Source organism: Onthophagus taurus, chromosome 6, assembly GCF_036711975.1.
Source record: "Onthophagus taurus isolate NC chromosome 6, IU_Otau_3.0, whole genome shotgun sequence".
NCBI classification, from domain to species: domain Eukaryota; kingdom Metazoa; phylum Arthropoda; class Insecta; order Coleoptera; family Scarabaeidae; genus Onthophagus; species Onthophagus taurus.
Genome location: NC_091971.1, coordinates 31518708 through 31541265, shown reverse-complemented (window position 1 = coordinate 31541265; position 22558 = coordinate 31518708). Strand labels below are relative to the sequence as shown.

The window sequence follows — 22558 nt, the reverse complement described above, 5'->3', positions numbered from 1 at the left end:
CTTATATAATGCATTTGAAACGATTTAACGCTAATGTATTCGTGTAACCATGTATTTTGAACATTATGATGAAAAAATTAAAAAAAAAAACTATTGTCGTCGTTTTTACAGCAAAAAAAGGTGTAAAAGATAAGAAATTTACACATTAATTGCTGATTGATAAGGCCGTATTTATATTATGGGATGAATTTATGGTGTAAATGTATTATAAATACGTTTCGAGTCATATGTGAAAGTTTTTGGGTTGTTTGCAGACTTTAGGAAAATACAGGTCCGTAATGAAAGTTTTGTCGGAATCGGAATTTTTTGCTTCATCTGTTCAATATTTCAAACTTTTCAATTTTTTCGCTAGTTTGTATAAAAATTCAATATATTCAGGTTTCTTGCGTGTAAATAAGAGATCTATTGGGACCGGAAACTAAATTTTAAACGCCATGAGGGTTTGTTTGCACAGACCGTAATTATTTTTTAGGAGTTATGTAAGGAGCGGCTCTTACTTTGTTGTGTGGGCGTGCTAAAGGCGTATGCGACAAGCAGAACCTTGTCACGCCGGCTTGACTTAGGGAGCAAAGTTAAATGAAATTTAATAAAAGAAATCAAGTCAAATTTAAATAACAAATTTAATGAAGTAAAATCAAACGAAAACAATAGCAAAAGAAATAAAATACAACCTAAAATTAATAAACAGAATTAAAGTTAAAATAAATTGGAACAAACAAAATTTAGCTACAAAAATAACTCGAAAACTTTATATTGATTAACAAGAGAAATTTTAATCTAGTAATTTACCTGACTTTACTTGAAAATCTGTATAAGCAATTTAATTAAAAACATCAAAAAATATCTAAGTTCAACAATTACAAAATGATCAATTTAATAAAATGAATAATTCAAAAATAACATCGAATATTACGTAGGTTTATACCAAATCAGAAGAAGCCAAAGCAATTAGTTACAATCTTTACAAGTTAATATATAAAATAAAACATTAACGACTTACCGGGTTATATTGAGAGGAGCGACTCGTCAAAAAGTATAACACTTTAATTTTAATCCGATCGAATAAAAGTTAATTAATAATTATTAATTAAATAACTTACATCAAACTTAAGAATTACCGGAGTCTTACTCGGACTTTACACTAAGACTCTTAACCGAAACCGAATAGGGTGCTTCGCCGAAGAAATTAATTTAAATCCAAACCGAACTGCCTTAACTTAACTTCCTCAACAGGCGCTCCTCCTCAATATTTAAACCTTTACCCCCTGGACGCTCTTTCCTCTAGGAAAGTCCTTATTGGCCAACACATGGCTCAACCAATTAGAAATTGCAACATCAGCAATTAAACAAAAGAGAGGGAAGGAAAAGAAAAGGAAAACGTTTTCCCCCTGAACGCTCTTAACTCTAAGAATAATCTTATTGGTCAACGCGTGGTTTAACCAATCAAACAATTACAACTATAACAATTAGACAAAAGAAAAGGAAGGGAAGGATGAGTCGAGCAGCGATCCCCTCTATCCGAGAATGAATAAAAATATTTAATAAATATAATTTAATTACCAAAATCTGAACTGATCTGCGGTTCGCTACAGTTATTTACGATTAGTTTTTATTAGTAGGTAATCCTTGGAGGATTTCGGGGTATATTTAGAATACGGTTGTCAATATATAAGTTTAGAGATCAGCGTTACAGTCATTGTGTAAAGTGTCGTTGGAGCGAAAAGAAGTCGTTTTATTCAAAAGTTTTTGTGTTGAAAAAAATATTGAGTGTGTTAAAATATAACAAGTGTTAAAATATAATAGATAAATGATGGCAGCACCAGAAATATTATCTAAAAGTGACATTGAAAACAACATTCAAGGACTATTTGATAAACCGCAAAAAGAAGAAGAAGATAGTGAAGCCGGAAGTGATCTGAGTGATGAAGAAATTGAAGTGAATAATTTTGACAGCGCATCTGAAGAGGATAATTCTTCTGAAGAGGATGAAGAAAGCATTGAGACATGTATTGAAGATTTTTATGTTGGAAAAGACAATGTCAGCATGTGGAAAAGAACAAAATACGCAAAATCAAGTCGAACTAAAAATATTAACATAATAAAAGAAGTTTCAGGTCCTACTTGTGGTGTAAAAAATCTTAGTGAATTAGAACTATTTCAAAAAATTATCGATAGTATAATGCTTGAAAATATTGTGGCACATAAAAATACTTATATAGAATCTCTGAGATTAAATCGTGATTACACACGAAGCAGAGATATCAAAGATACCAACATAAACTAATTATTGGCTTATTTGGGAATACTTTTCTTAATAGGTATTAAAAAGTCACATTTTGCCAATGTATAAGAAATTTGGAGCAGCGATGGAACAGGTATTCAAATGGTTAGAGCAGTGATGAGCTACAAACGGTTTTTGTTTTTAACTCGATCTCTCCGCTTTGATGATAAAGTTACAAGAGTCGATAGGCGTAAAACTGACAAATTGGCAGCAATTCGGTGTTTCTTCGAGAAATTTCTAGAAAACAGCCAGCGTTTTTCAAGTTAGGTGAATTCGTCCCAATAGACGAAATGTTGCATCCTTTCCGAGGTAGATGTGCATGGATACAGTATATTCCAAGCAAACTTGCTAAATATGGGATAAAAATGTATGCACTTTGCGATGTGAAAACTTTTTATACATACAACATAGAAATGTATTGCGGCAAGCAACCAGATGGTCCGTATATGGTATCTAACAAACCGATGGATATTGTAAAGCGATTGGTAAAACCATTAGAAAATTCAAACAGAAATGTTACTACTGACAACTATTATACCAGCGTAATTATAATTAATAGCAGATTATTTACTACAGAAGAAATTTGTTTAGACTGTAAAAATAAATCTGATTCAAATTAAAATATAAAATATTTAACAATTACAAACCGTCAAAATCGCAACAACCTTGAAATGTCGCAAAATGTAAAATATAAATGCGTATGTTTTTTAATAATTTATTTGCTTTTTAATATTTATTATTTTATTTGTTTTTTTATTAGTTTGTTAAAGGTTTTTGATTTTTAAAAATGAATTCATTTCATTGATTTCATTTTATGTTAACAGTTACTTAATACATATTATATACTTCTACTCTAGTAAAATGTGTTTTTTTTAATAACCTAATACATACTTATTAATGCGAACCCGTTGTCATAAAATGTATTTGTTATATTCCGCTTTTGTTATAAAATCGAGCGCGCCCGCTCGAAAATTGATACGGACCTGTGTTATAAATTTTATACACAGCGCGCCCGCTCGTGTTACAAAATCGAGCGCGCCCGCTCGAAGGTTAATTAGAAGTAATAGGATATGTATTTTGTTTTTGTGTTGTTCATTAGATAAAATTGTTAAATTAAATGATAATAATTTGAAAAATGTATTAAAACCAATTAATCTGTTTAATTGTTGTTAATTACATATAAATTCTATTATGTCCTAATATACAGGTGTATCTGAATGACGTGCCCAAACTTCAGGGGGTGATTCTTTAGGCAATTTTAAGGGTGCTCTTGTATAAACTATCAGCTATTTCGACTCCCCTGCGAAGCTACGCCCCTTTAAAAATGGTGAAAAATTTTGGTTTATTTTTTTTTCCCGAAAACCATTATCACCAGGAAAATGAAATTTGGGAAATATGTTTAGCTTATAATAGGGCATGTTTCGAGCCTCTTTGTACTTTCAATCTTCCCTTCTAAGTTACTAAACATAACCACCCCCGTTCAATTTTTGTCTAGATCTTTTTTATGACGGTGATAAATACATTGGAAATATTTTATTTAAATAGACGAAAATATTCTAAAACTTTTTTGCCTCTCTAATGTTCTTCGAAAAGTTAATAGTTTTTGAGAAAAAAATGAATTAAGCAAACACTAACTGTTAAGCTGTAGCGTTATTAATCGAAAGTTGGAATGAATTTTAAAAGAAAAAATCTTAGCAGGCTTGGCAATCTTTGTCAGAAATATGTTTGACGTTTAAATGTCAGTGGTTTTCTTACTATTATTATTGTTTTATTTAAAATTTTGAAACGTCGAGTGAACGAGCGTAAATGCGGTAGAACTTTATTCAAAAATTAATTTGAAAAACAATAATAATAGTAAGAAAAACACTGACATTTAAACGTCAAAAATATTTCTGACAAAGATTGCAAAGCCCACTAAGATTTTTTCATTAAATATTCATTCCAACTTTTGATAGACAACCCCGTTGTTTAACGGGCAGTGTTTGCTTTATTATTCTTTTTTCTCAAAAATTAGTCGTTTTTGGAAAAATTTTAGAGAGACAAAAAAGTTTTAGGATACTTTCATCTACCTGCGTAAAAATGTTAGCAAAAATGTAAAGGGGGTGGTTACGTTTAGTAGTTTAGAAGGATAGGCTGAAAGTACAAATAGGGTGAAAACGTGCCCTACTATGAGTTAAACATATTCCCCAAATTTTGTTTTCCTAGCGTTTAAGGTTTTTGAGAAAAAAAATTAAACCAAAATTTTCCGCCATTTTTGGAGGGGTGTAGCTCCTTAGGGGAGCCCAAGTCGCCCATGGTTCATATATCAAAGTACCCTTAAAATTGCCTAAAGAATCACCCCCTATAGTATAGTTGTTAGGGCTCGTAGTTAAGGAATAACGCTGAATCACCTTTCTGAGATAGCTCCTTTAGTTATCTTGTCACGAATTCATACATTCGTACTAGTTTCTCACCACATACATTCATACATTCACACTAGTTTTTCATGAATCGGGGGATTTACCGTTCAGTTGCATCGGATTACGCACCGTATACGGTTATTTAGGTTATTCACGTCCATACCCACCGTACTATTTTAAAAGTTTTGTATTGTTTTGTGCCTTTTTTGCTGTGTTGCCTTTTACAATTGTAAGTATTGCTGACATTATTTCTGAAAAGATATTTTTTTAATTTATTGTACGATACTTACGTAAACTTCCCTATTTCAAGATATAAATGTATAAAAACAGTAGTGAAGTGAATAAAAATTGTAATAAAATGAATAAAAATAGTAGCAAAGTGAATATAAATAGTAGTGAAACGAATAACTCTCAAGATATTGACAAGATTCATCGTATTATTTTTGAACATGATGTTGTAAATGTAGTGCCCGAAGAAGGATAATTTAGAAACCAGATCCGTTAATTCGGATACTGACCATAATAGATATAGAAGCTTTAGAAGCCGAAGAAAATAAAAAAAGTGATAACTTTTATAGTGGTAAGTAAAAGTTAGAATTTTTTAGTTTTTATTGGTAAGTTTTGTTAATCTTTGCCATAGGGAGAGATGGTACTCAATGGAGGAAAACACCATGAAGATTACACAAGCACTCTCACATAATATATTAGTCAAATCATCCGGGAGCGTTGCTTCAGCAACAAGACACGCAAAAAAGGAAATCGACTGTTGGCGACTGTTTTTCGACGATGAAATAGTAAATTTAGTAGTACAAAATACGAATATTTACATAAATAATATCAAGCAAAAGTTTCTCCGTGATATACAGGGTGTTTCAGGTTTTTGTAGCAGGATATAAACATAGGTCGACAAACGCTTTATTTTGGAGATACAGGTGCTCAAATTAAATTTTTAAATTGATTATACGAAGGTTTTTTGGAATGAGAAAGACGATTATGAAGTCCGTTTTATTATAGGCGCGCAGGCGGCAGTGGGCGCTCTGTAACGCATCTTTACGGATTAAACTAATAATAACTTTTCTGAGAGTATACTTTTTGGCTTTTTGAACAAAAATTCTTATTCTCGGTACTTTTTTAAGCAAAAACGGCACTCTTATCAAAATGCGCTAAAGTTGATCGTTTTCAAGATAATCCGCTGTTTATTATTCGATATAGACCAATTTTTTTAGAGGATTGTTAAAGATAGGTATAATAATGTTTGCCATTGAAACAAAGTAGGTAAGTTCACTAATGTTTTAGTTTATTGCATCAAGTGTCAAATCACCAGTAGTTGTTGATCAGCGTCAAATTTTGTTTATGGATTTGCAAACGGATATTCAGCAGAAGTAGCCCTAGAGTATAGGAGAAGATATCCAAATAGAAGACATCCGCATCCTTTTGTGTTTGTGAAAGTGCATAGACAAATAGTTGAACAAGGGCTAAATAATGACGGGTAGATCGTAATAATGACAATATTAGACTGCAAAGAAACTTTAGAAGAAGAATTTTGAGTGAGTTCGACAGCGACCTCACTACGAGTGTTAGTTCCGAATACGTTACGAATTTCTAGGACGCGTGTTTCGAGATTTTTGAAATAATGTAATGTGGAACGATGAATCGTGTTTCACAGGACGTGCGATTGTAAACTTTCACAATTTACATGTTTTGGTATTCCTATGTAGTTCGGCCATGAAACTTCCAACATGAATTTAGTGTCAACGTCTGGGTAGATGTTTATAATAACCATCTTTTCGGGCCATACTTTTTGCCATCACAACTAACCGCTGCGACGTTCTTGTAATTTTTGGTAGCTGAACATGCCAATATGTGGGATGACATTGATTTAGCTTTAAGAAGAGAGGCTGATTTCAACGCGAAGATTGTGCAGCTTATCACGGTAGGGTGGTAAGAAATTAGCTAGACAACCATTTTCCTAGAAGATGGATTGGTCGTGGTAGACCAGTCGCATACCCCTACGATCTGCAGATTTTAATGCTTTAGACGTTTTTGTGTGGAGATATTTGAAAGAAAAATTGTATGAGACACTTGTTCCCAAAAGGGATGAACTTTTAATAGGATTAGGAATACTTGTACTGACATAAGGATAATCAGTAATTCGTCGGTCAGAATTATGCAAGCCAAATTTTTTACATTTTCAACACATTCTTTAATTTTTTCTCTTATTATTTAGATTAAAAAACATTAATAAACATTAGTTAATTTATCTACTTTGTTTCCATGGCACACATTATTTTACCAGTGTGAAAACGGCACGCCAAACATAGCACGCCATTTCAGTGAGGTCACCCGGTATACAATGAAGTCGGTTTCACACGTTGTAATTTGTAAGCAACAAAACTACAGAAAATTCGACGATTATATTGATTCTAAAGGTCGAACAATTTGAAACACAGCAATAAATACAATTGAAAAATTAGCGTAAATAAATTGTCTTGCTCCGATTTCGTAAAGCCTGTCTTACCCTCATATTAAAAATTAGCCCTGTGTTAACGACGGCAGTCCCAAAAGATTTGATAGTTGCTAAATATACTAAAACATCCCACCTGTCGAACAGCGTAACCAGATTTACTTGCTCTGACTTCCTAAGGGCTCTTATATTCACCCCCATATTAAAAAAAACGCCCTGTGTTAACAACGGCAGTCCCCAAAAATCTGATAGTTGCTAAATATACTAAAGCATGCCACCTGTCGAATAGCCTGGCCAGATTTACTTGCCCTGACTTCCTAAGGGCTCTTTTATTCACCCCATATTAAATAATTCACCGTGTGTTAACGACGGCAGTCCCCAAAAATCTGATAGTTACAAATATACTAAAACATCCTACCTGTCGAATAGCGTGGCTAAATTTACTTGCTCTGACTTCCTAAGGGCTCTCTTATTCACCTCCATATTAAGAAAATTCGAAGAAACAACGTCGGTATCCCTAATGATAGCAGTATCAGAAACAAAAATGAGATCGATAACACAGAGCAACAGTGATTCTGCGGCATGAGATATCTTAGTCAATTTTGGTTCATTTTGGTCCACTGAATATAAAAATAGTAATTTATTTGTTGAATTGACTCTAGTTTTTGAGATAAAGTATTAATTTATACAGAAAATTAAATTTTGAGAAAAGAGAATATTGTTGAAATCTATATTTTAAAATTATTTATCCATTCGACTTAAAACAAAAAATAAAACAAAATTAACTATAATAAACAAAAACATATCGATAACTTTTAAGAAAATCGTTTTCTGTGTGATTTTCTATTGTGTTTTTGATTAAGGCAATCTCTCTGTAAATTCCAGCAATAATCCGCCATCATATGGTGGTCCCACCGCCCTTTATATCTCTCTTCCATAATCTTGATATCTTGGTGAAACCGCTCCCCTTGTTCTTCGCTGTAGTCACCCAAATTATCTGGAAATTTGTCTAAATGGCTGTGCAAGTAATGCAGTTTCACGCTCATGTTAACGCCCAGTTTTTGGAATTTTTTAAGCATGTTGTCTACCAATTCATAATGTGTTTCAGCTTTATGGTTTCCTAAAAAATTTTCGACAACCAATACGAAGCTTGACCATGCTTGCGATTCAACTTGATTCATATGGTTTTTAAAATCTTGGTTTTTAATAAGGGAGCGAATTTTGGGACCGTCAAAAATACCTGCTTTTAACTTCTCGATACTGAGACCAGGAAATAATTCACAAATATATTTGAAGCAGTCGCCGTTCTTATCTAAAGCTTTCACGAATTGTTTCATAAGTCCAAGTTTTATATGGAGGGGAGGCAGGATAACTTTTTCGCGACTTATTAATGGTTCTTCGATGATGTTTGCTTTTCCTACATCCATGTTAAGTCTCGATGGCCAGACTTTCCTGGTCCAGTGTTCATTTTTCGCTCGACTATCCCACAGACATAGAAAGCAAGGATATTTTGTGTATCCACTCTGCTGCCCCAATAAAAAGTTTACCATTTTTAAATCTACACACACTTGCCATTGATGTTGATCGTATGAAATTTTTTCTAAAACAAGCTTGATGTTTTTATATTCTTCCTTAAGTATAGTGGAATGACCTATTGGGATTGATGCTAACACGTTTCTGTTATGCAGTAACACACATTTCAAACTTCTTTTAGAACTATCTATGAATAGTCGCCAGTCTTGTGGTTGATATTCTGGAGGGCCCATTAAATTTAAAAGCCCAGAAATGTCATTACAATATACGATATCATTCAAATTTGTGAAATAAGGAAGAATATCGCGCTCTCTAGTTCGATAACTTGTTATTGACACGCCAGGATGAAGGCAATGTTTTTCTTTCAGTCTTGACGCAAGAAGCTCAGCTGATTTCTTCGATAAATTTAAATCTCGAATCAAGTCGTTTAGCTCACTCTGAGAAAACCCTTTTCGTGTAGGACTACTTTCTTCGAATTCACTTTCACTGCTGTGTTCACTGCTACTGCTAACGTCTAACATTTCAACATCATCATAACAATCGCCGGGTAAAGAAGTAAATTGCGGTGTTGGTAAATCTTTACTATGCAACGTTGGTGGCTTAGCTGATTGTTGTACATCTGGGTAAATCCATGAACGCTTTTTATACCGATTCATACCCTCTACATTTACAGCGCAAAAATAGCAGTCATCAAAGTGGTTTCTTGGCTCTCTCCAAGTCATCGGTATTCCAAATGGCAGCCCTTTTCGACCTCCTTGTGTCCAGTATCTGAGTGACTCCACACAAGTTTTACAAACTTTATGCGGAACCCAACATTTATCTTGCTGTCCAAGGTGTTTTCCAAAATATGCCTGATAGGCTTGTTTCACGAAATCGTTTATATTCCTTCGTTGCTTTTCCTGACAGTATTTACCACATATATAGCAGAAATGATAGGGATTATTAACACAGGACTTGCATGATGATCCACTCATACTTTTTTATTTTCAACAACTACGTCAAGATGACAATAAAAATGACACAAGAATGAGTAAACTACACCGAATAGTGATCAAAAAAAACAATGTTAAAATTTTAAGGCTATTTGATATTTCGAGGATTTTGTTATTTTAATAAAAATACCAGTTCCACAATTTATACAATGAAAACAAGTTGACGAGGAAAAGAGCAATAAATAAAAAACACGTATGCGATCCCAGATGTGTAACACTCTGCTATACCACCAATGTTGCTTAGTAAAGATTTACCAATATAGGTGTTTACTTGTAATTATATGAAATGTTAGATAGTATTAAAAACGAAAAAAATAGTGAAAGTGAATGTGAAGGCTGTAGTCCTATACGTCAATGGCCATCTTAGGGTGAGCTTGATATTATATTTTTCCCAATCAGACAACTAATTGTCGATTTATGGTAAATTATGTAAAGCTGTCTTTTCATTTTATATAGATCGGTTTATCACGAAAACTAGAGTCAATTCAAACAATCTAATTTATAGCATAAGAACTTCATAATGATGTGCATTTAAATTGGCTCCATAAAATTAGGCCGCAGAAAAAAAATATTGTTTTGTTCCCCTGTGTAATTGTTTCGGTGGTACTAGTTATGTAGTGGGAGACCAAACGATTTGATTCAAATTAAAAACGTCTAAGCCGCCAATAAGTCTTTCTCCCAAACGGTCAAGGTCTCCACATAAATCAAAATTAAAGTCCCGTAAGTATCACTTTGTCTACAGTAGGGGTAACAATCGACAACTGTGATTCTAGTTCGCAGATGAAAGCCTCTGGGTCACCCCTTCTCTGCGATGTGTAAGCAACACCCACTGCAAAAGCTATCTTACGAATAGTAAACGTAACCCAAACCTGCTCTATGGCGTTAGAAGATACTACTTAGTAATTAAAATTTCTTGTTGATCCGACAAGTAGTACTTTTGGAGATATTATGAACAGACTCAACAGTATGAAATAAAATGATACATGTCTGGTAGGACTTGTATGTATGTAAGAGAAGGGGAGGGCCTTGTACATCCTCCCAACACTCACTCCGGTTATGGGTTATATCGACTAGCCTAAAGAGTTACCAAACGCTAGGATACAGCTCAGAGATGTGTCTCTGAGCTCTCATTCTTCCCCGAACACTCTTAATCTAAAGTCCGGAAGGGCAGAAAAGTCACACAAGATGTGATAAACCGTCTCGTCGTCGTGTTCACAAGCACGACAGAGAGGGCTGTCAATATAAGTACAACAACTTACAGTAACCTGTAACAAGTCTCGTAATAACCGGTCAGGCGCTCTTACCCAGCCTCACAAATTTCTGTGCTGCGTCAGCTGAGGGATAAACTAATAGCCGCTTAGCTAACTGGCACCTTTTAACTCTATCCCACCAGTCAAGGAATTTTTTGCGCGTCAGGTTTTTAATTAACTCAATATAAGTTACAATAGAAGGGACAATTGTCGGGAAAGGGGAACAGGGCACTTTCCCAGCGACCCTTTTCCCATCCTATCAGCGTGCTTATTTCCTGACCCAGTAAACAAATTTGCGTTTCAGAAACATTTCTGATACATATTATTGAAACATAAAATGTTTCTTCGACATATTTCTGAAACATAGTTGAAACGTGTCTGAAACTGCTAATGTCCGGTCCTTTTTATGTTTCATTGAAACGTTTCTATTAAAACGTTTCTGCAACATACAGCTGACATAGTCGGTACATTACTAAAATGTTTCATTAACGGTTTTGAATTATTTCTGAAATGTTTTGTTTACGTTTACATTACATTACTAGTATGTATCATAAACATTTAAAAATAATTTCTGAAAGGTTTCGTTGACGTTTCAGAAAACTTGAAGGTATAATTTCGTTGGCGTTTAGCATCTGCATCCCGGACAACATGCTCATACATGCTTCCTCAGAAGATATGCATATGCCGAGCATACCACCCGGGGCGCAGACGGTAAATGCTGCAACAAAATCATACTTTAAGGTAAGAAAAGTAATAATAGAAGTACTACACTTGTTACTTACGCCTACTGTATCAAATGTCTAAATTATCAATCAATAATTTTTACGATTGTTTTCTCATTGATTAGGACAAATAAAGTAAGTATAAGAGTAGATATGCATTTAATATAAGTTATGTGTCACCATATCTAAGGAGAACCATGAATCATCCATTCAGCATAAATCTTCTGAAAATAGTATAAAAGGCCACGAAAATCTTAATAATTAATTCATTTCACTCGACGTCGTTATAGTGTTAGTTTGAACTTTGTAATTAATTCTAAAATAAAAATAACTTAATTTTTGAAAAGAGTTTTTAAAAATAAAACTTCTAACTTGAAAAACAAAAGTTAGATTTATTAGTAATTATTTATACAAAATATATTAAATTGGTAAGTAAAATAAAATTCTTATTTGTAAACAATTTAAACATAAACATTCTAATAATTTATGTAGGTCATTTATGATTATTAATTCATCATTCAAAGTTAAATTTAAGCCATATTAGTGGTATTTTTGATTTTTTTTATCTCTGTTTATGTTTGAATAACTTAAAGAATTTTTCTTCTCAAACGAGATTGTTTCAATTAAAACACATATATTTGTGATGTTTCACCAAAGATCCCCAGCTTCTTCAGACTACAAGTAAAGAACACCTATTTCACTTTTTGTCTTAGTTATAAGAGTATGTTATAGGAGGATATAGGTTGTCTTAGTTGTAAAATTCTTTTTATAAAGAAAAACTATCAGTATTACAAAATAACTGACCAAAAACAGTTACATGACAATTTTCATGTCAGATAATACAATAAAGCAAGTAATGTACCACAAAAGATGTACTACAGTTGTGGAATTGTTTTTTTTTTCGTTTTTCTTATTTTGTAATACTAGTTATATCTACATGTTCCCGTGAGAACTTATAAAGAAGATACGCTGTTTCTGGAAAAGAGATGATAAGGACATTCCATCGTTCATTCCTGAAGCAGATGTTTTACTTAGAATTAAGTTTAATTTCTTTTAGTAAATTCTTTTCCATTGTTAAGAATTAGAATTAGTTTAACCTCCGACTTGTTAAGATCGTTATAATAAATAAAGTTAATTTTTAAAAAGAAACTCTTGCGGTGTTATTAGAAAACTGGCGCAGTCAGCAGGATTATCGAGATTGGTGTATCGTACAACAATTTTCGTATCTTCGATTAATCGGTAATTCGAACAGTGATATCGGTGACCGGACATTGAATCGTTCAACATCTGGACTCACGGATTTCACGGGATTTGGAACATCATCGTCCACATCCGCAGGAAGGACCCCCAAACCAATCAAGGCACAAGGCAATTTCCTATAGAAACGCCGTTATGAGAATCACTTTAGTTTTGTAAGTACATTTCATTTATGTCAGTTGACGATTTGCTCAATAATTTACAAAGACTCACACTGTCTTCAGAAGAATTTCTTACTATAAATTCCTTAACAAATTCCGTAATCACAAACGTTACAAACACTCCAAATTTAAATTTAGAAATGGCTTTTAAACCAGAATATTTAAATTGCGTTCCTCAATTTGATGGAAACCCGAATGAATTGAATCGCTACATACAAACTTGTCAAAGTTTAATTACCGCATTTTATGACGTAAGTAAACCTAACGATTTTCAAAATATTTATTTACTAAATTCTTTAATTGGTAAATTAACCGGAAATGCTAGATTAGTAGTAAATATTCAAAACGTCTCCACCTGGGAGTCTTTAAAAATCACTCTTCAACGTAATTTTGCAGACCAAAGAGACGAAGCTTGTTTAAATAGAGACCTAGTTATGTTACGACAAAATAATAACGAACAACCCCATCAATTTTATGACCGTTGTTTATACATTTTAAATTTAATTTGCTCGTATGTAGACATGCATGAACACACGGAACCCGCGAAAGCTTTAAAACGAAATCTTTACAATAAATTAACACTTAAAACATTTTTATCTGGATTAAAAGAACCCTTGGGAACCACTATACGTTGCATGCGTCCTACCAACCTAAACGAAGCTCTTCAATTTGTGATTCAAGAAAATAATACACTTTATTTTCAAAATCAGACCATGAGACCAATGAGATTACCTGATTCTCAACCGAAACTGGTACAGAAACCGCAATTTCCTAAACCAGATTCACAACATTTTAAATATAACAATCATTATCCACCTCAATTTACACACCAATTCTGGGGAATGAATTCACATCAACCACCACATTACAATCAACAAAACTTTCAACCAAGACAATCAAATTTTCCCTCACAACCGATCAATATAAGACCCAATTTTAATCATCAACCACAAAGATTTCCGACAAATGCTCAAACCTTTGGTAGACCCCAAAACGCTTTTCGACCAAACCAAAACAAAAATTTTCCTACACCGACTCCAATGAGCACTAGCACTCATCAATCAAATACTTTACGAAATAACCCATTAAAACGAATGAGAATGTTTTCTGTTGAAACTGGTCAACCTAACGACGAAAATATTTCACCTGAAATACCTGAAAACATCGAATTTAACAATGACTTTCAACCTAAATTTCAATCAGTTGAATCGGGAGATACCGATAATGACAATATTTACGAATCTGATACACAAGAATATTATAATGACGAAAATTTTTACAATCTGCCTCAATCAACCAATCAAACGTAGAATTAGAGGAAATTTTAATAAATTCCATGTCTAGTTCTGACACCCTATCTTATATCACCTTACCCGAACATAATCTTAATTTTTTGGTAGACACCGGAGCCTCAAGATCTTTCATAAATCCGGACATTGCATTTAAACTTTATCCGAAATTAATTCAAAACGATCCTTTTATTGTTAAAACAGCTCTGCAGAAATCTACACATAAATATAGCACTTACATGCCCGCCTCAAAATTATTTAAATTACCGGAACAAAATTTACTTAAATTTTATTTATTTAAGTTTCATGACGTATTTGACGGATGCATTGGCTTAGATAACATTCGATTATTAAAAGCTACCCTTGATTATGATAAAGGCATAATTTTAACACCTTATGCACAAATTCAATTAAAGTATTATCAATCAGAAATACTTAATAACAATAACATAATCATTTCTGAGAGAACAGAACAAATTGTTAAAATTAGAACATCTATTTCTGACGGAGAAATAATAATTCCGTACACCAAAATTCAAGATTGTGAAATTCCTGAAACTTTAACTATCGCAAACCAGGGATTAGCAATAACTTCCATACTTAATAAAAATGATCATTCAGTTTCGTTAGATTTAACTAAACCTCTAAAAGTAGAAAAATTCTGTGAGAAAGATTTAGAAACAATTCAATTTAATCATGTTGTAAGTTATCATCACGACAATACAGACCAACACTTTGACTTATCTAAAATTCGGACTGACCACCTAAACGATGAAGAAAGACAACAAATTTTAGAACTTTGTAGAGAATATTCAGATATATTTTATAATGAAAACGACCGTTTGACGTTTACTAATCAAATTAAACATACTATCAAAACGACAGACGAAATCCCAATTTATACGAAATCATATAGATACCCTTTCATACATAAACCAGAAGTAGAAAATCAAATTAATAAAATGCTCGATCAAAAAATTATCAGACCCAGTAATTCCCCTTGGTCTTCTCCAATTTGGGTAGTCCCCAAAAAGATTGATTCCACTGGAAAGCAAAAATGGCGTGTAGTCATAGATTACCGCAAGTTAAACGAAAAAACAATAAACGATAAGTACCCATTGCCTAATATCACAGATTTGTTAGATAAACTAGGCAAATGTCAATATTTTACCACCTTAGATTTGGCTAGTGGATTCCACCAAATCGAAATGAATGAATCCGACATATCAAAAACCGCGTTTAATTGTGAAAATGGACATTATGAATTTTTAAGAATGCCATTCGGCTTAAAAAACGCACCCGCCACTTTCCAACGCGTAATGGATAACATTTTACGTGGTATTCAAAACGAAAAATGTCTTGTTTACTTAGACGATATAATTATTTTCTCCACATCCCTACAAGAACACCTTGATAGACTAAAAACAGTATTTAACAGATTAAGACAATCAAATTTTAAAATTCAATTAGACAAATCAGAATTTCTTAGAAAAGAAGTCGCGTATTTAGGTCACATAGTTACTCCGGAAGGTGTAAAACCTAATCCAGACAAAATTTCAGCAGTAAAAAAGTACCCGATTCCTAAAACCACCAAACAAATTAAAGGATTCCTTGGATTATTAGGTTATTACCGCAAATTTATCAGAGATTTCGCGAGAATAACGAGACCCCTTACAAAATGCTTAAAAAAAGGAGCAAAGATTGAACACAATCAAGAATTCGTTACTTGTTTTGAGACTTGTAAAAATCTGTTAATAAATGAACCTTTACTTAAATATCCCGATTTTTCAAAACAATTTAATTTAACAACCGATGCCAGTAATGTAGCTCTTGGTGCTATTTTATCGCAAGGACCAATTGGTAGCGATCTACCTATAGCTTACGCATCGAGAACATTAAATGACTCTGAACAAAATTATTCGACAATCGAGAAAGAATTACTTTCGATTGTCTGGGCAACAAAATATTTCAGACCCTACCTTTTTGGAAGAAAATTTAACATCATAACAGACCATAAACCACTCCAATGGTTATTTTCATTAAAAGACCCTCATTCCAAATTACTTCGATGGCGTATTAAACTCGAGGAATTTGACTATAACATTATTTACAAAAAAGGTAAATTAAATACCAACGCCGACGCACTTTCGCGAATTGAATTAAACACTAAAGAAACATTCGATATCTTAGCATACATGAATGATTCTAATACCAATATTACTTCCGTACCTGTCGATGATAATGACTCTATTCAAGTTCACCCAGACGACGAACCTTTAGATATCATTGACTTAGATAATATTCCAGATTTAGATGACACACTTCACTCAAATGACGATCAAAATCCAATAGTTGACATACCTATTTCCGATACCCCTATTAATCACGGGTATAATCAATTAATAATATCTTCTGTTTTACACAGTCCAGCGAAACCCAAACATGAAAAATTGTTTGAAAATAAGCAACGAATTTATGTACAATTCTCAAAATCAAACTTAGAGACTGAAATAATAAATTTTGTTAAACAATTTATAATACCCAACATTCAGTATCATTTGTATTTTGACGACAAAGATTTGTACGAACCTTTTTGTGAAATCTTTAGACGAAATTTTAAATGGCCCTCCTTTAAATTTAAACGTTGTCTCCAAAAATTGATAGATGTTACCGACCGTAACGATATACGTGAATTAATTCAAAATTATCACGAAGGTAAATCCAATCATCGAGGAATCGATGAAACTGAACAGAGAATAAAATCAAAATATTATTGGCCAAATTTAAAAAATTCTATACAGACTTACATTAATGAATGTGAAATCTGTCAACAAGCCAAATATCAAAGGAACCCAATAAAAATGGAATTAAATATCACCCCTACTGCCATAAGACCTTTTGAAATCATACATATGGACACGTATACTTTAGAAAAATCTAAATTTCTAACGATTATCGATAGCTTTTCAAAATATGCTCAAGCATATCCTTTAAATTCTTTAGCTGCTATAGAAATCGTAGACAGATTATTAATTTACTTTTCACATCATGGCATACCCAACCAAATCATAGTTGATAATGGTACCGAATTTAAAAATAACCTTTTTACCGAACTTTTGGCACTTCATAAAATAAAACTACATTTTATCACACCTCATCATCCTCAATCTAATGGTGTTATAGAGAGACTTCATTCAACTCTTGCTGAACACATTCGTTTATTAAATTCTGAAGGTTTTGCAACCACAACTATACAATCCAGAATGATTTATGCAATACTAGCTTACAATCAATCATTACATTCTGCTACTAAATTTAAACCAGTAGATGTAATTAATGCCCATATAAATAATGGCGACCCTTTCGATATTAATGTAAATACCCATCTTTTGAATGATTATATGCATCAACATAAAGAAAAAGCAAAGTTAATGTACTCCAGAATTAATGAAAATTTGATCAATAAAAACCAAACAATTATTGACAACATTAATAAAAACCGTGACAAACCTACATTATTCAAGCCACAACAAAAAGTGTTTATTAAAAAGCATGAAAGGAAAAAATTAGCGAATAAATTTGAGAAAAGTACAAATATCTTAACATCTGATCTTGATAAAAAAGTAATCTCTACCAATACGCAAGGTAAAATACATATGGATAATCTTAAACGACCTTTGAAAGAAACGTATGACTTTAGTACAAATATTTCTTAAAATTATAGGTTACCCCTCGTCCTCGGACTACCGGACAAAATCGTAATTCGAAATTTAGAAAAGAATTCCGGAATAATACCCCTTCACTTAGGAAATGCTAAAGTAGAAGAATTTTCTCACACGCTCATACATTACCAAGACTTGAATCCAATAATTATCGAAACGAATAAACTTTACCAAAAATCAAAAACAATTATCGGACTACTTCACAAAAATTATGAACATTCATTCGAAATGTCGAATTATTTGAAAGTGTTAAGATTAATCTGTATACGTACCGAAAACAAATTAAAGGAAATTATACCTCATCCACAACGTACAAGACGTGGATTGATCAATGGTCTAGGTTCAATATTTAAAGCTGTCTCAGGCAATTTGGATGCATCAGACGGAGAACGTTACGATAATTTGATTACTCAATTACAGAAAAATCAAGATAAATTAAGTACTAGCATTGTCACCCAAAATTCGATTTGTTTCGATATTATTAATAAATTCAATAAAACAATTATGGAAATTAATCATAACGAGAAAGTATTAGATTCAAAGATCGATCAACTTTCGTTAATAATTAATCATTCTGAATACGATCGAAACATTACGTTTATAAAAGATACTTTGATCCAAATGATAAATTTGTACGAAGTGATACAATCAGTTTTACAGGATGTTGAAAATGCAATTACGTTTGCTAAATTAAAAGTGATGCACCCCAGCATAATCACAGTAATTGATTTATTTAGATCATTAAAGCAATTGACCAAACAAGTTAACGTTAATCAATTACCTATGGAGTTAACACTTGAAAACACTTTGTTTTTCGAAAAATTAATTGAAGTTGAATGTTACATTTCTAACAATAGAGTAACGTATTTAATACACATTCCTATAACCTATCCATACCAATTTGAATATTTTCACCTGTATTCCATCCCAATACTAAGTAAGAATCGTCTAAAGACAGTGATTTCAAAGGATAAATATTTGATAAAGAATGAAATGTATTTTGGATTTAAAAATCAACCATGTAAACGGATGTTTCCACACCTTTATATTTGTAAAAAATTAAATCTTGAACAATTCACTGAAGAAAGCCCTTGTGAACTACAACTATTAAATGGGAAACGTGCAAACAATTGCAGAGAAACAGAAATAAAAATTGCCGAATTAATTGTGAAGCAATTAGACAACACCAACCAATGGATTTGGGTAATTCCTATACCACAATTCCTAAAATTGGAGTGTAATTATCAAGATGAAACCATAAGAATGCACGGAACTTACCTGTCCGAAATACCTATGGGATGTAAGATTTCATTCAACAATAGAACCATAATAAATAACGTCCAAGCAACTAATGGAACGAAATCAATATTATTTCCTGAATTAGAAGAAACACTAGATCCGACATTACCTTATTTTAACTTGACTCTACATATAAAAGATATTGGTTTAGATGAACTTCATGAACTGAAATCAAGGATCATCGCCAATAATCCATTGATAGAACATGGGATTACAAGATTACCAAACGCATGGACAATCATTATCTATGTAATCGTAATATTGTTCATTGTGTGTTTAATTTATAGAAAAATAAGAAAACATCAGAAATCGAAATCCCAGGTTATCGATTCCAATAATATTCAACTTCCGTCCCTCTGAGTTGAATCTAATGGGGGAGGAGTTATATCTACATGTTCCCGTGAGAACTTATAAAGAAGATACGCTGTTTCTGGAAAAGAGATGATAAGGACATTCCATCGTTCATTCCTGAAGCAGATGTTTTACTTAGAATTAAGTTTAATTTCTTTTAGTAAATTCTTTTCCATTGTTAAGAATTAGAATTAGTTTAACCTCCGACTTGTTAAGATCGTTATAATAAATAAAGTTAATTTTTAAAAAGAAACTCTTGCGGTGTTATTAGAAAACTTACTGACACTTTTTTTCTTGATAAAAAGAATTTTACGACATGTGGTCTCACTTATAACAATAAGATTTTTTTTAAATAAATATGTGTTTTAATTGAAACATACATACAGGCTGGTCCATTTAACGTGAAACAAGCGATTATCTCAAAACCAGTTCATTTTACATAAAAATGAACCAAATAAAAGTTGTTCTGTGCGAAGGGGGAAACCATATGACGATAACTTTTTTTGACCTTGACCGTATTTTCAAGGTTGTATGAAGGTCACGACCAATTTTTTAAATTAATATTTATTGGGCTTATATAATAATATAATATATTATAAGCTTTAGTGATGCAAGGAAAGCTTATTGAGTAAATAACAAGGTAACAAAGAAAAGAAGAATTAAGTAATCAAGATCAAGAAGATAACAGCCTTTAGATAAACAAGATATGTTTAATGACGTTGATCCTGAAGATGATTGAATGTAACGATCGAAACCGGTAGAGCTGAAAATAAAAAACCATCCATCTATAAATACACAGTTTTATTTCAATTATATTAATTTTTTAAATGGCACCCTATGTTTTTGATTGCAAAACCTGAATCTATCGATTTTAAGTATACTAATTAAAAAAAAAATTACGGTGTAGTTTTGCCAGTACGACGGCGAAACATCTTTTGTAGACGAAATCTAAATAATTTTTTTATTCAAATAGTTTTAAATATTGTTTATTTATACAAAAATGATTAATCAACAAATATAAAATTTATAATAAATGTTCAAATACATTTCAATACATTTATTAACCCTTCTACTAAAACTTTCTTTACATCTTAAAAGGTTTTCTTGGCTACTATTTCTGCATGCATTTCTTATCCGCTCTTTCATGTTTTCTAGCGTAGTTGTTCGCGAAAAACATTATCCTTAAGGACGCCCCACAAAAAAAATCAAGAGGCATTAAATCAAGTGATCTGGCAGGCCAGGAAATTGGACCTCCCCTGCCAATCCATCGCCCAGCATAATTCCGATCTAAAGCTTCACGTATAATATGTGAAAAATGTGCTGGACACCCGTCATTTTGCAGCCACATATTTTGTCCTTCTTACCTGCTCAAATCTACAAGTAACGTTGGTAAGACGTCATCTAAAAAATTTCGGTACTTCTCCCTATTCAGCATACCACCAATAAAGTATGGACCGATCAATTCATCACCAATTATACCACACCTAACATTAACCGACCAAGGTCGTTGATGTTCTACTTCACGCAACCATCTCGAATTTTCAACGCTCCAATAGTGCATGTTATATGTATTGACTTGTAATTTGTTTTTAAAGTAGACTCATCCAAGAATAGCACGTTACCAAAGAAATTGACGAAGAAATTGAATCAATTTTCAAAATCACCTCCATAAAGCTGTTGATGCAATGAAATGTGGTATAGGTGATACTTGTTGCGCTTTAATATTCTTAAAATGCTGGTCTTCGATATTCCGGCGTCAATTACAAGTCGTCGAGTGCTAACTTGAGGATTTACCTGAACGCTAGCTAATACCGCAATTTCCTTTTCTTGCGTAGTTATAGTTGCTCGCCGAGTTCTTTTTCTTGATTCCACATTTCCAGTGTTAGTGAAATCATTTACAACTCTGTAAAAGGTAAAAACGTAAAACGTAACTTCTCGATACAAAGCTATACTATCAGCAACTTTTCTGCCACTTTCTCTATAAATAAAAATCATTTCGACTTTTTCTGCATCACTTAGAGTATCCATGATTTAATGACTTACAATTAGTTTAAACACTTTGCCTTAATGTAAAACTATGGAATGAATTCAGAATTTGTTGCCAAGCAGTTTTTATGCAAATTTAGCTTTACCTGTTACATTTTAAAACAATTCAACCAATTAAGTCTCTGAAAGCGATATTCTGAAAATGCCGACATAAGCAGTTCCACGAACTCTTGTTTCTTATGCGTTATTCTATTATCAAATTGACAAAGGCGGAGAAATGTCGGAACCTTTTAGACCTCTTTCTAAAGGTATTGAGTCACCCGATGTACCTCTTCTGGATTTTTTTGTTGAGCATTCTTAAATAGTATTCTAAGAATTAAGAACTAAAGACAATGTATCGAAGCGGGTAGGAAAATGTTTAAAAATACATAAACCCTATTTGTTCTTGCTAGATTATAAACGTTAGTTAATTGTTTCTGAAAAAATTTAAATTTTTTTCGAAAGATGTTTTGCCATTGTACTGGCAAAACCACATAGTAAAATTTTTTGATTTTATTGAATTACTTTACTTTTATCCACAGATTCAGATTTTACAATAAAATATATAGGATGCCATTTAAAAAATTGATCGTGACCTTCATATAACCTTGAAAATAAGATCAAGGTCAAAAAATGTTATCGTCATATGGCTTCCCCCTTCGCACAGAACAACTTTCATTTGGTTCATTTTTATGTAAAATGAACAGTTTTAGAGATAATCGCTTGTCTCACATTAAATAGACCATTCTGTATATGGAGAAATGGCATCACAACATTTTTCAATTGTTTCATATTTGAGCTGCGATTCTTGCA

The 22558-nt window shown here is 32.5% G+C and overlaps 1 protein-coding gene across 1 annotated transcript; it reads right to left on the bottom strand.

The window, feature by feature from the left end:
- Window positions 1-601: 601 nt before the first annotated feature.
- On the bottom strand, window positions 602-13185 carry LOC139430060 (uncharacterized). Its single transcript, XM_071196673.1, has 2 exons — window positions 13112-13185; window positions 602-13017 (listed from the first exon to the last, which is right to left on the bottom strand). Exon 2 carries the CDS (start codon window positions 9649-9651, stop codon window positions 7960-7962), a length of 1692 nt encoding a protein of 563 aa, XP_071052774.1. The 5' UTR covers window positions 9652-13017; window positions 13112-13185; the 3' UTR covers window positions 602-7959.
- Between the last annotated feature and the right edge of the window lie 9373 nt (window positions 13186-22558).